Source organism: Idiotropiscis lumnitzeri, chromosome 5, assembly GCF_059441095.1.
Source record: "Idiotropiscis lumnitzeri isolate Australia: NSW breed Sydney's pygmy pipehorse chromosome 5, RoL_Ilum_1.0, whole genome shotgun sequence".
NCBI classification, from domain to species: Eukaryota; Metazoa; Chordata; class Actinopteri; order Syngnathiformes; family Syngnathidae; genus Idiotropiscis; species Idiotropiscis lumnitzeri.
In genome coordinates this window covers 8258910-8270991 of record NC_142395.1, presented here as the reverse complement: position 1 = coordinate 8270991, position 12082 = coordinate 8258910, and the positions used below count along the sequence as shown (strand labels likewise).

At 40.0% G+C, this 12082-nt stretch overlaps 1 protein-coding gene across 1 annotated transcript in view; it reads right to left on the bottom strand.

The window, feature by feature from the left end:
- Positions 1 to 960: 960 nt before the first annotated feature.
- The window catches only part of lgr4 (leucine-rich repeat containing G protein-coupled receptor 4), a 38022-nt gene continuing 26900 nt past the window's right edge, over positions 961 to 12082 (bottom strand). The window contains exons 5-18 of the mRNA XM_088295811.1: positions 11308 to 11523; positions 9327 to 9398; positions 8586 to 8654; positions 7389 to 7460; positions 7211 to 7282; positions 6964 to 7032; positions 6810 to 6881; positions 6633 to 6698; positions 6442 to 6513; positions 6203 to 6274; positions 5198 to 5323; positions 4917 to 5014; positions 4691 to 4744; positions 961 to 4603 (exon numbers count right to left, since the gene is read on the bottom strand). Coding sequence (XP_088151937.1) covers positions 3192 to 4603; positions 4691 to 4744; positions 4917 to 5014; positions 5198 to 5323; positions 6203 to 6274; positions 6442 to 6513; positions 6633 to 6698; positions 6810 to 6881; positions 6964 to 7032; positions 7211 to 7282; positions 7389 to 7460; positions 8586 to 8654; positions 9327 to 9398; positions 11308 to 11523 — 2542 coding nt within the window. The 3' untranslated portion in view covers positions 961 to 3191. The remainder of the gene's footprint in view (positions 4604 to 4690; positions 4745 to 4916; positions 5015 to 5197; positions 5324 to 6202; positions 6275 to 6441; positions 6514 to 6632; positions 6699 to 6809; positions 6882 to 6963; positions 7033 to 7210; positions 7283 to 7388; positions 7461 to 8585; positions 8655 to 9326; positions 9399 to 11307; positions 11524 to 12082) is intronic.

The window sequence follows — 12082 nt, the reverse complement described above, 5'->3', positions numbered from 1 at the left end:
ATGTGTCTCATGTGTACACCAGCGGGACATATGCCTGTGTGTGTCCGAAATAGCTGACACACAGATCACGTGTGTTAGAGAAGTGTAAACACATGGTGGTTTGTTTCTAACAGAGAACGCTTGTGCTGTCCTAATTATACATACGACACATTTATTTGTAACGATTTCCTGCATCCTCAACATTTTGCTGCTCTGCTATTTTAAGCACTCTGGTGCTGTTAGCCCTGATCAGTTACAAATAGAAAGTAGCCTTGTGTTCTACAAAAAAAAACATCAACATGGGAGGCAAAAGCACAACCAAGCATGTGTGCCACAAGAAGCATTGACCCAATACTAATGCTAATATAATTTGTATATTACATTTACATTGCTATGATTTCATGTGTGCAAAGTTCCGTACTGCTTTTTAACTGTGTGCAAGTTGTTTACAGAATACTGCCCACACGATTCTGTAAGACAAACAATATAATTCACGACTACTCATCATCAACCTACATACTTAACCATGCTTTAATTAACCCTGAAAAAGAATAGCCAATATAAAAGTATACAGTCTACATTTTCAATATCTCAGTTATCTAACTTTGTGGCTGTGAAGTACCGAATTCTATGTGTGAATTTTATAGTTGTGAAGCAGTTAAGTTGTTTCAGTAAATAATTGACTGGAACTGTATGGTCAGTTTTCCAACCCCCCTGTGGAACAATAAACTACAATTTGCAACTATGGTAGTTGTTGAAGAAATGCTTGTCCACTTCCTGACAAGTACTGAGATGCCCACTGAACCGACCCAGACAAATCTCTCCTCAGTCTGACAATTTGTAATATAAACTAAAGCAGTACATTTATGATGTACAACACAGAGATAGAATGCACTAGTTACGTCGACATATTTAGGGTGCGCTTGCAAGGCTATTTGTGACTTCTAGTTTGAAGAGGAACAACAATCGGTCATAAAGCGGTTTTGTTTGCACAAATTTATTCATTTTTTTTCTACATGAGCAGATAAAACAATGCAGCCTGTGAAGATCTTATGAAAAGGACAAAAATATGAACGAAACAACATCTATAAAACAAATTCTTAGTGTATAATTTGGTTAAAAAATAAAAATCACAGTATACAGTATAGATTCCTCCCACAAATAGCACTTAACATTATGTTCACACACAAGGGTCAACATAAAGCCAGGGATGCCAACAAAAGAAACAAGTAAAAACATATGTGGGGTGGGGGTCGTTTTTAAAGTACTGCTGCACACTGGCGGAGTTTGGATTCTTTTCCTTTTTCTATGGGGTACCTCTTCGGGTCCGCAAAAATAAAAATTCTTTTATAAATCCAGAAAAATTTACCAGAAAACGCTGATAAACATCCATTATACAGTATGTTCCCTTATTATGGACAGAGGGAACTTTAATACCCAAAGGTCAGTTAGCTGGCCTGGCACCTGGGGGATCTAAGTATATTTCAAGAGGGGCCTGTGCCCCTCTGGCCCCCCTATAGCTCCGCCAGTGTTGCTGCAAACTAGAACCGCAGAGGTAGCTTCCTCGAGTAGCATCCCAGTCTTGATAGTTTTGTTCAAATAATTTATAGACAGCTATTAAAATAGACAATGTCTATTTTCTAAATAAGTATCAACCTAACTACATAAAGACCTGTAAATTTTCACTAGTTGGGATAGGTGATATGTCGAACAAACAAGACATTTTGGCAGGCATGACAGACAGCAGAGGCAATGCCGACGTGTACCAAAAAAAGAAAAAAAGAAAAGATTCACTTAAGGACACAAGATTGTCTTGATGGTTAAGACAACGTTTCATTGGCTACATTCCTGAGCACTTGTAGATACATGCTCTGAGGGTGGAACCCACATAATGTGTAAAATTACTTCAGCCAAGTCCTCTCACACCGTCACATTTGAAGACACTTGGCAATAAGAATAATTCGCATAACAATGAAGCAATGCTCTTCAGACCGTTTGCACAGAAAGACACAAAAAGGACCGGAATAAAGATCAAATATCCTATGATAAAATTATGTTGCTGGGACAGTGGAATACATTTGAAAGCCAAATTTGCCATTTATATTATTCTTGTTAATTTTAAAGTCTGCACACCCCAAACAAATAATTAATTTCATGTGTTCAAAGTATGGACTGTAATTCATGTTCAATTAAGGAATTAGATAATTATCTGGAGCCCAGAGTGATTGAAGCATTTCAATGGGGAACAGATGCAATTTGCACAAATAATGTAATCGCATTTAGTTTCATTAAAATGGTCTTTGAAGTGCTGACTCAGTTGAAAATAAAAGTGCACATTGGTCAGCAAAGCAATGCAGCATCCCGCATTAAAGCGACCTGATATTGTCTTAAAAATCTCACCACGAGTGGCGTGTAATCAAGGGCATGACGATGAAGGGTCTTAGTCAGATGAATTTTCCTTGTACCAGTTCATGTATTTTAAAAATACACCATTTCCAACAACCTGACCAAAGCTGGTTATTAGTCACTGAAAAGGGTTACCGTTCAAAAACAAAACAAAACTAACTTGCATCCAAACATTGCTGCCGCGCAAACAATAAATAAGACCAGCATTCAAAACAAGCGAGCGGAGCTGTTGCTCAAAACAGTGATATCTGCTACTTGATCACATTCTTAGTCTTGGTGACTTAATACAAGCAAGTGTCTGACTGACAACTCGCAAACCATTATCACACTGTTCCATCACAATCACAGGCAGGTAGCGCAGATCATACATTTTTCACCTTTAAGGTGGACGCCAACAGACTTAGACATTCACAAACTTTACAACTTTAGTCTACTTTAATGTAAAAAAATAAAATGAGCATTGGCCGCAGAAGCGCTTTGACATTTGACAGGGTGTAAAATAATTCAAATTACTTTGAAAAAGCTCATGAGCACACATAACGAAGTAGCCTTGCCCAAGACAGGAAGCAGGCACAGGTGGCGTGATGTCTTCTGCAACGTCTGTTCATTTGTCAGCTTCTGACAAAACCGCTTCCTCATAGACTAAATTCAAAGTTCCCTTTAAATTATTACGCATGTCTGTTCACACCTTGAGAACAAACCTAAGTGCTTGCTGTAATCTTTCACCGAGGTAATTGTTTCCATCCCCAGGTGAACTAATGTCACATTGAGCTTTGCGCAGATCGAACGGCGTGGCGAGGAGGGCCTTAGTCTTTGACTCGAGGTATGCTGTATGAGTAGTGCACAAGAGGGAGGCCTCTGCTCTGACAGAAGCAGGCTCTGCCGCACGCTTGAACTTGGTCTGAGCTGTCAGATACAAATGAGTCCCCCTCGTCGGCGTACTCCGACTGAGCGGACGGCGTACCGCTCTCCGGCCAGAATCCCTCAGCACGTTGGCACGCGGTCACTCCTGTCAAGAGGGTGGGACAGCTGTGAGACTTTACCAAGTGTCTGCAGACTGTGGAGGACGAGCGTGAAGAGCAGGTCTTGGCATGCAGCGTTGCCTCACACTCTTCACACACAACCATCTCTCCACAAAGTTGGGAGTACACTCCGCAGTCAAAGTTTAATTGAGCGGAGGAGCCGGTACCCGTGAGCTCAGAGTCTCCGCCTCCATCGTCTCCGTGACTTTCGTCTACTATTTGTTTTGTCTCTCTGGTCAAACGTCCACAGCTGCGTAACCTCAGCCAGTCCTCCCTGAAGGCTGGACTGAAGAAGACATAGAGAACTGGGTTGAGGCATGCTGGCAGGGGGAAGAAAATGAGAGTGACAGACTTGGCAATCTCAGGGCCTCCAGCACTGGAGCCAGTTAAGAGGGGTGCGAAGGAGAAAGCAGCCACGGGGCAAAAGAAGATGCAGTTGGTGAAGATGAGCCAAGCTACATGCCGCAGGGCACCCGTCTGCTCCGGGTCAACCAGCTCCACCCTTCCGAGGTAGCAGTACAGCTGAGAGTACACAGCTGCCGTGAAGAGGTACGCCAGTGCGTTGAGCAGCACCAGGATAACCGTGACGCTCAGGGCCGGACTCTCTGCCCCGGCGAAGGGCAGGCAGAGTGGTGAGGCAGACTCTTCGCTGAACCTCAGTAGAGGCAGGCAGGCTGCAGCGGCGGCAAACAACCCCAACAGCGCCGCGGCCAGGCTGAAGCGTCGATCTCGTCTCCAGCATCCTCGGCGGCCGAGGCTGCTCCTCCTGGGTGACATCATCACTTTGCCGACAATATCCCGCACAGCCACGCTGCGCTCCACTGCTGCCAGTAAGAGCAACAAAACTGCCCACTCTGACGAGAAGACTGCAAGAGAGCCCGCAAAGTGGCACCCAGGTCCCATTTCCCACCACACGCCAAACTCGGCAAAGGATCCCCACGTAGCGGCGTCCAGCACGGTCAACACGCCCACATAGAGGCCTGTGAGCAGGTTTGCCAAGGCGAGAAGCCCCATCAACAGCCTGGCTGGAGGGATGGATGGAGCCCACCAGTGGGAGTGGCTTAAGGTGCAGTGTGTGGGAGAGAAGGTGGCAACCAGCACTAGACTGTTAAAAAACAGCGACACCAGGCAGATGAACCAGACTGTCAGGCGAATCATCCAGTTGCCTAAAAGATGCTCGCAAGGCTTAAAGGCCCCTGAGCACGGAAAGCGAAACAAAAAAATGTGAATCAACAGCAAGTTAAGGATTGCAGCATTGAGGGGAAAAAAAGCAACTGTCTTACCTGGTGACGGAGAGCAATGCATAATCATTGAAATTCGTTCCATCTCCTCCCCATCTGAAAGAGGAGTAACAAAATGTTAGAAAGGAGACCCGCCCAACGACATTTAGATAGCGTTCATTGCAACGTCATGAAATAAAGTGGAGTGGTTTCCATCAAGATAGCATTGCAAATTTCTAGTTTACACGCCACATTTTGAAGGGGAAAGGTGTGACTGCAGGATTCTCACCTGCTGATCGCTTGACGTCACTTTCCCCACAAGTACTTGTCACCGAGTCACATCCCAGAAATGCACAACACTGGTAGGCGTAAGGGACGGAAACGGATCTACAAGCAGATACGACATTTAGTCAGACAAAAATTTGCCTGGAAAATAATAAAATTTGCATCTGAAGATAAATTGTATCCAATTTTGTGGGAGCAACAAGTTACTTTGAAGCCACTGGGCTAAATACAACTGACACTGGTAAAATATTTGCAGTAATAAATGCGTCTCATGTGTTTCTTCACCTGAGTTTGGGTAACTGGCTGACAGTCAGCACATTTTTCATCTGTGGGTTCCCTGAGAGTTTCAATTGACTGAGGGCACTCAGTCCAGTCGTTGGAAGCGTAGTCAGAGAGTTCATACTCAGATCTCTGCAGGAAATTATTGCACATAAGCCATTGAACATTACTTCATCTTCAATAGAGTTGCATCTGGCTGTTACAAGCAGGGGTGCACAAACAAATGTTGGCGTGGTTCTCAAATGAGACCCAGGAGTTGGTGTTGGCGCTTGTTGGTTTCCTGACCCACCGACCTCATAGACGAACTTGAAAGACTTACGGGACATTTGAGCAAGGTTTATCGTTCGTGTGTAGATACAGTATGCATTTTACATACTGTACATTTTAATGTCGTTTTCAATTTTTATTTCCTAATTATAGCAACATATACCAGACACAGGGAGAATCATACTAAAATAATACATTGTACAATTTTATAAGAAGATTAAATTCATATTTAAAACAATTGAATTACAAGGCCCATTTCTGGTGAGCAGCCTTCCGTTGACCACTCTATTTGTTTTTTGCACCACGGACCGCTTTTATGCAAGGATCTATTTTCAAGGCCTGTCTAAGCCACTCAGCAGCGACACTGAGACAAACGTCTTGCCGGGGGCCCTCTTCCGACGCGTTTGGCCACCGTTTCAAAACCCAGGGTTGGCATTAGAGGGGTGCCAGCCTAATCAAGCTAACCACCACAAGGTTTGCTCATAGGCTATTATGCAATGCGCTTTGAGGGTCAACTTAAAAATAAAAGCCCAACAAGTAATATTATCCATGCCTTAAATTTATTTTGAAATTCGCCCTGAAAAAACAATTGTTGTGGCAGCTGATTGACATGGAATTGAGGCTGGCCTGACCTTATCGTTCGTACGCAATGTACTGAAACGCAACATTCAATTTCCATTTTTCATGTGCCCCAGCGCACCGCAAATGTGCACCCCTGGTTATAAGGTAATCATTTATACTTACAGGTTAATGAGAGCAGCAAGGGTGAGAAAAGCATCGTGATGGATAAATTGGATTTTGTTTCTGCTCAGGTCTCTGTGGAAAACCAGAACAATGAAAATATGCAACATTTTAGGGCATCCATGTATGTGTGTGTGAGAGAAAGAGTGAGAGAGAGAGAGAGAGAGAGAGAGAGAGAGAGAGAGAGAGAGAGAGAGAGAGAGAGAGAGAGAGAGAGAGAGAGAGAGACTGAACTGACTTACAGTAAACGGAGACCAGCAAGACCTTGAAAATGTTCCCTTCCTATTTGCTCAATTTGGTTGTGCTGAAAGCTTCTGTTGATTGAAAACAAGAGGACATTAAGACTTACATTGTTTGAACAAGATACAAGTACATTTTGTATAATTTTAAGGACATTTTCAAGCACAATCATTCTTATGCATATTGAACTCACATCTCATGTAGTTGGACGCAGCCCTGAAGGGATGGTAACTTATTTATCTCATTGTAGGACAAATCTCTAATGAGGGGAACATAAGACGACTAATTAGCTCGCATGGAGCATCTGAAATAAAGGCGTGATGACAACGGCAATTCAAAACACAAAGAATGAGAAGGGAAGATTTCTTACAATGTCCTTAGCAGCTTGAGATCATCACACAGATCAGCGGGGACAGACGATATCTTGGTCCCCGACAGCGTCCTGGGAATACAAAAACCTCATCAGCCACCACTGTGACGCACACAATCGAATCTGCAGTGATTATTCATTCAGGTTCCCTCACAGGCTCTCAATGTTGTTTGTCCACGTGAGGATTGGAAAGTCATGCATCATGCCGGCCCCACGCAGCATCCTGGGAAACACATGATGAGAAAATATACAATGTCATTTAGACTAAAGCCGAAGACAGCAATTGAAATTTTAGTCAAACAATCAATTCTGTATATACAGGAACATATACGCCGCGTAACATTCATACACACAAACATTGATGAGGCTCGACGGGATTGTCAGGGAATTGTGTGACTTACAGGGAGTGGAGGTCAGACAAATTCTGGAAAGCCGTAGCACCCACAAAGGATAGCGGGTTGTCATAGAAATGTCTGCAATGAGGAACAACCATTTCTTACAACAGGAGCGGATCCATCTTTTGGACAATGTATGCAACAACTCAACTTGTTCTTTAAGGGTGTGTGTGTTTGATCTTACATGGTTCTCAGTAGGGGGTTTTTATGAAAAGCCCCTTCTGGAATGGAACCAATGTCGTTGCTATGGAATCCCCTGCAAGAAAAAGGACAAATATATTGAGAGAGCATACATAAAATGGATACATGTATTGTATTGTATTATAAGTCAGGTAAACAAAGCAAACAGGGTAAATGAAAAATGATGCCACACAATTCCATACCCGACCAGCCTAGTCAAGACATTCGCCATTCTCATGAGATTTTACCACCAAACTCATTAATACAGGAGATGTTTGGTCATAGAGGACATTCAGGTCCATTTTCATTGAAGCGGGGGAGGAGCCTTTTTTTTTACAGATATTGGAAATTAAAATAATATATTCTGGCTGCACCTTGTGTATGGATGTGTCAAAAACTTAAAGGACCTTGAGCCAGGAGTCACATTTTAGTAAATCTTTTTTTCATTGTATTGTGCAGTATATACACAAATGCTACCCTTCTTACAGTCAACTACGACTGCAAGTCGTTGTAACATTTTTATTTTTATTATTATTTCCCAAATTGTGTCCGGGAACTTTTCTGCTGCCTTTTTCTGCACGTTGAAACGTGTTGAAAATTGGCAAGGATCTTTAACAGGTGAATTTTCATTTATTTATTTATTTATTTTCAGCAATTAGTCATTGACCAATTCATGACGTACAATGTGTGCAGAAGGGAGAGAAGAGTGGTGTCACAATTCATGGGTGCCAACTCATGAACAAGAACATGAAGACTATTTCTTAACATTGCTGCCCAGACAAAGTCGCTACGTCTCTTTTGTGGGGCCAGACTGTTGCCTGAAGATCATTTCACCAAAACCAAATTTGCTAATTATGGCAACCTTTTTTTTGCGATTTGCTCTGATCGGTGGGCTAATTTGAATAAAACAAAAACAAAAACAAAAAAAATCACAAAGAAATGCGACAAACAGCTAGGTCATAAGAGGATGCACGTCATCAAACTGGCACTGTACGAACAGCAATTGTGGCAAAATGGCATACTACACTCAAGATGCGTGATTAAAAAAATTCCAACTCGTCAACGTATTACCAACAAAAGGTGCATCTGTATAGACAAAGAAACAGACTTGACGAAGTTTGGAGGCACGTACAACAATACCTGTACAGTCACCAGATGACAACAAATCTAAGCGATACTGCAAGAACAGCTATATACTTACAGTTCTTTCAGTTTGGGCAGGGCTTCTATTGCTTTGGGGAAAACAATCAGGTTGTTGAAATTAAGATCCCTTGAATAAGAAAAGACATGGAGATAAGCAAAAAGCTACCCAGCACTTTGCAGCTTTACAGAATTAGGACATTATATACAAACATAACTTGTGGACAAGCCACAATCACTTAAACTGCAACTGTATTTAAGTTTGAAAAAGGTGTGACTGTCTGGGGGGGGAAAGCTGATTCAAATTTGACAGCATTGCAAGCACATGCAAAAGCACCCAACTGTGTCATCATACGGAGCAGCTAACAGTTCAACAGTACAGTAATACAACAAGAGTTAGTGTCGGCCGGCTTTGACATGATAAATGGAGGGTAATATAAATTCCCACCACATTCTTGATCACTATCAGCAATAAAAAAAATACACACTTAAAAAAAAGAGGCCAATAAAGACCTGTGCATCGCTTCGGCTTTTAAGAATTTTAACTTCTCTGTTAACCAGTAAAGGAGTCCGCCAGGAAGAAGCAAACAGTGGGAGGGTAGATTTGATAAGAATCATGTACTTTGCTCTATTTTCATCAGCAATTACAGGAGGAAATGGAGACAATGATGTCTGGAGGACCAGAGCAAAGGTGGGGGTTGGAGGGGGGGGTTGAGGTCTCATGGAGGGCACTTGGTAACACACACACATGCACGCACGCACATGCACACCACCCACTCACTCACATTAACTTGCAACTTACAGTGTTTCCAGGTTCACAAGACCAGTGAAGCAATCGTTGCCGATTTCCGTAATCCTGTTGTTGTGAAGATGCCTGAATGAATTTAAAAAAAAAAGAGAAAAAGAACCATTCCCTTATAAAACCTTGACCCGCAGTATACACAATCAATGTATTTATGGCAGGTGTATTTATTTTAGTTGTTTTGCATTTTCTCGCCCACTGTATTTTCTTTCAATTCTTATGACAACATGTTCACCATTTGGTGTGACTTCGGGAGTTACCATTAGGTAGGCACGATTTCTTTAAAATCAACAGTATAAGAGGGATCAACCACACGAAAAGCATCACCATATTTGAATAGGCTGTTCTTTTTTAATTTAACTCCTTAAAGTTATGAAAATAAAATAGCATGATAACGTTTTTTGTTGTCACGTTGCTTTTGATGGAAACTCAGAGGCATAAATCCTTTCGCTGCCTCGGGTTATTTTAGAAAAGCATAGAATGTTCCGAGTTAGTCTGGCTCCTTAATTAATGTTTGACAAAGCGCTCAAGCAGGTTAATCCTGTTGCATCTCTGTTATCATACAGACTTGAAGGTTCCCTGACTCTGCTTAGAAAAAAAAAAATCATTACTTAAACGATGTGTGTCACACATAACAATAAAAGCTCCGTCCATACATTTTGTGTACCGCTTGTCCTCTTGAGGGTCGTGGGTTTTTATTATAATATAGAATATGCTATTTACAAAACGTTAAAATCATTTACCTGTAAATAATTAACTGTAAACCACCTCATTGGCATTCATAAACAAATATCACTGTTGTGGAGTGCTATACATATACATATACATATATATATATATATATATATATATATATATACATATATATACATATATATATATATATATATATATGTAATGAATTATTTTTAACTAATTAATCACAAAAAGTCCATGATTAATCGTGATTAATCACATTTTTCAACTACTTTTTTTTGCGAAGCTTATAGCAGATATTTCCTTGAATAATATTTTGTTATTGATGCAAAATCACCAAATATGAAGTATATTTAATTCAAAGACAGTTGTAATAGCTTTCTTGGATTCTTGAATACGATCTAAATGGAGACATCTTTGCAGACATTTATTTTCGAAACATTTCAAACTGCCCACAAGCGCCACACTCCAGCAATGTTGGTTTGCAAGGCCCAGTGGTAACTTTGTTTTGTTCTGAGACGTGCTAAAGACAGCTAATATGGCACAATATTTGCAAAGTATGCAAATTATTTTTTAAGTAAATCAAACTGAGTTAAAATATTTAACTGAGTTAAAATGTTTTGGACTAATCACCTGAGTTAATGCTTTAATTTTGACAGCCCTAATATATATATATATATATACATATACATATATATATATACACATATATATACATATATATACATATACATATATATACATATATATATATACACATATATATACATATATATACATATACATATATACACATATATATACATATATATACATATACATATATATATATATATATACATATATATATATACACATATATATACATATATATATATATATACATATATATATATACACATATATATACATATATATACATATATATATATACATATATATACATATATATACATATACATATATATACATATATATACATATACATATATATACATATATATACATATATATATATATACATATATATACATATATATATATATATATATATATTCTTTTTTTGGGGAAGTTTTCTTTACTTTGGACTTATACGTAAATAGTTCATGGTGTTTTGGCTATCAAAGGTTTTACAGCTCCAAACAGAGAAATGGGTACGTGAATTAAATACAGAGACAAAAGAACCTAGCAAAGGTAAAATGTCACAATGGTCAAAACCTCACGTTTGTTTAGTTTGTAAGTCAATTTAACATGAAAATTACAACAGTAGAGTGATAAAACTTACAGCACAACGAGACTGGTGAGGTTTGCAAAGGCGTTGTCTGGTATGTACAAGATGCGGTTCAGAGCCAATGTCAGTGCTTGTAGGTTTGCCTGGTGCTGAAGAGAACCAACTGGGACCTCTGTAAGGTTGTTGTCATCCAACCATAGATGCCGAAGTTGCTGAAGATCCTCAAAACTGTCGTCTGGAACTGTGGTGATGTGGTTTGCATCGAGTCGGCTAAAGCACAGAAGAGACGGGGGCACCGTGGGAGGTAAAATAATATATTTGTCGCAGTAAGGGCTTAAACACTAATAATATAAGTATAATACAAGTATTATTATTAGTAGTAGTTATTATAAGTAATAATATAGCTCTTCTTAACCTCATGACACATCCATTCAAAATTCTTAATGAAACATGACAAAAACGTTAATACCCCGTATTCCCACAATAGTGTAGCCCGCTCGCACATCAAAGCCAGTCTTGGCATTGATGTATGTAGTGTTAAACATGTTTATTAGACCATCCAATGTAAGGTTTATGCCACACTTGAGTTTAAAAAACGAAATATCTTCCAAATCAAATTCTTGAGCAGAAAAATTTGTTTTCATGGTAAAATTGTGCTCATTTGATTTCTCCGAGAAGCTCAGTGAAATTTGGAATGTGAGATTTACAACAGAAATTATTTCGTATAGAATAGCGTTTTAACACCATCACCAAACTGTTTTCTCCCGTGATCCTCCCTTTCACTCTGTGTCTCGCCCTCCCTCAAAATTCCTCAAGTGTCTGGGCTGGA